General features: G+C 36.3%; 1 protein-coding gene across 1 annotated transcript in view; it reads left to right on the top strand.

Moving 5' to 3' along the window:
* LOC106871605 (delta-type opioid receptor) overlaps nt 1-1,281 on the top strand; it is a 129,951-nt gene extending 128,670 nt beyond the window's left edge. Inside the window, exon 7 of the mRNA XM_052969893.1 lies at nt 567-1,281. Coding sequence (XP_052825853.1) covers nt 567-983 — 417 coding nt within the window. The 3' untranslated portion in view covers nt 984-1,281. The remainder of the gene's footprint in view (nt 1-566) is intronic.
* The last annotated feature ends 473 nt before the right edge of the window (nt 1,282-1,754 follow it).

The following is a 1,754-nucleotide window of genomic DNA, read 5'->3' on the forward strand; positions in this document are numbered from 1 at the left end:
TGGATTTGGTAGACGGAAAACTGAAAGAAGCCCGTCGTATATATGTGTATATATATATATATATATATATGTGTGTTTGTGTGTCTGTGTTTGTCCTCCCACCATCGCTTGGCAACCGATGCTGGTGTGTTTACGTCCCCGTAACTTAGCGGTTCGGCAAAAGAGACCGATAGAATAAGTACCAGGCTTCCAAAGAATAAGTTTTGGGGTCGATTTGCTCGACTAAAGGCGGTGCTCCAGCATGGCCGCAGTCAAATGACTGAAACAAGTAAAAGAGTAAAAGAGAGTATTGCAATTGAATAAAAAAAAATGGATAAATATGCCTTTTTCAGCGATACCCTTTTGGGACTTTCCGAAAAATTTGTAATTTCCAAAATAATCCACATATGAAAAACATTTAAATACTATATATCATTTTAACTCCTAAGACACCTGGCAACATCAAAGGATCTGAATAAAAAAAAAATTGGCCGTTGATGGGTTAATCCCAGCCCCTAAAATGCTGGTTTTGTGCCAAAACTTAAAATCAATATTAATGACATTATTTCTTGTTCTTTTCTCCACAGGTAGTGAAAATGCTTGTCGTCGTCGTTTTGCTGTTTATTATCTGCTGGGCACCAATTCTTATCAACAACGTGATGATCGGATTCGATTACCTACCCCGATTGCATTACGGGTATTTGAAACCGATGCGTATGGCTTTTAACCTGATGGCGTACTTCAACAGTTGCATAAATCCAATTGTATATTCGTTTATGTCGAAAAACTTCCGTGAGAAATTCAAACATTCGTTCCGTACTTTATTTCGTGGTCGATTCACTGGAGCGGATCGCATCTGGACGCAGCGCGGGACGGTGTCGTTCACAACGAGAAGTACGTCACTGAACCGTAGCAAAATGTACTCAATGAAAGAACCCGTAGAGAAAGACGTTAGTATTTCCAGCGTTACTGAAAACTGCAAAATTGTTTTGGTACCGGACTAATCCTTATATTGCAGAACAACCAAAAGATGAAATAAAAAAAATTAACAAAAAAAAAAAAAAACAGGATAAAAAATAATAGTAAAAGAAAGACTTGTCTTAGCAACGAAATGCTGTTGATTGATGTTGTTGGATATTGTTGTTCTTGTTATAATTTTGTCTATTTTTCGCATTTTTGTTATATATTTATTTCATTTTATTCTTTTATTATCATTATTTTTCTCTGAAGTATTTCAGAAGAATTCGTTGTCGTTTACCATTTTTGAAATAAAGGAAATTTAAGATTTAAAATATGATAAAATGTTTTTGATAAAGAAATTCTATGAGTGAAGTGAGGAAAGAAGGTTAAATTATAGCTTCATGCTGATTAGAAGAGAAGGAATAATGGTCCCGAGTAACCAGCTGACAGTTTGGTTAGCAATTATCATGATGTCCTCGTAAGAATGATGATACAAGATCTGATCGAAGAGTATCTGGGCTGGTACAAGAAAAAGAAAACTAGAACACATGTCAATTCGACATTGAATCTCGTTTGAATTAATCGGCTTCTAAAGCCACACACATGCCGTGTCGATTCCATTGATGATGGAAGCAAATTCCTGAACACTACTTTTTGTGGGATAGCGAGAAATTGTCCCGTCACGTTCTCTTGGAGTTCCTCGACGTCTTGAAATCTTGTTCCTCTCAAATTGGATTCAATTTTTGGAAAGATTCTTTGCCTTAATAACCATCAAGCAGTCTCTCTTTTCACATACGCACTCATACACACACACA

Source organism: Octopus bimaculoides, chromosome 8 (genome assembly GCF_001194135.2).
Source record: "Octopus bimaculoides isolate UCB-OBI-ISO-001 chromosome 8, ASM119413v2, whole genome shotgun sequence".
NCBI classification, from domain to species: Eukaryota; Metazoa; Mollusca; class Cephalopoda; order Octopoda; family Octopodidae; genus Octopus; species Octopus bimaculoides.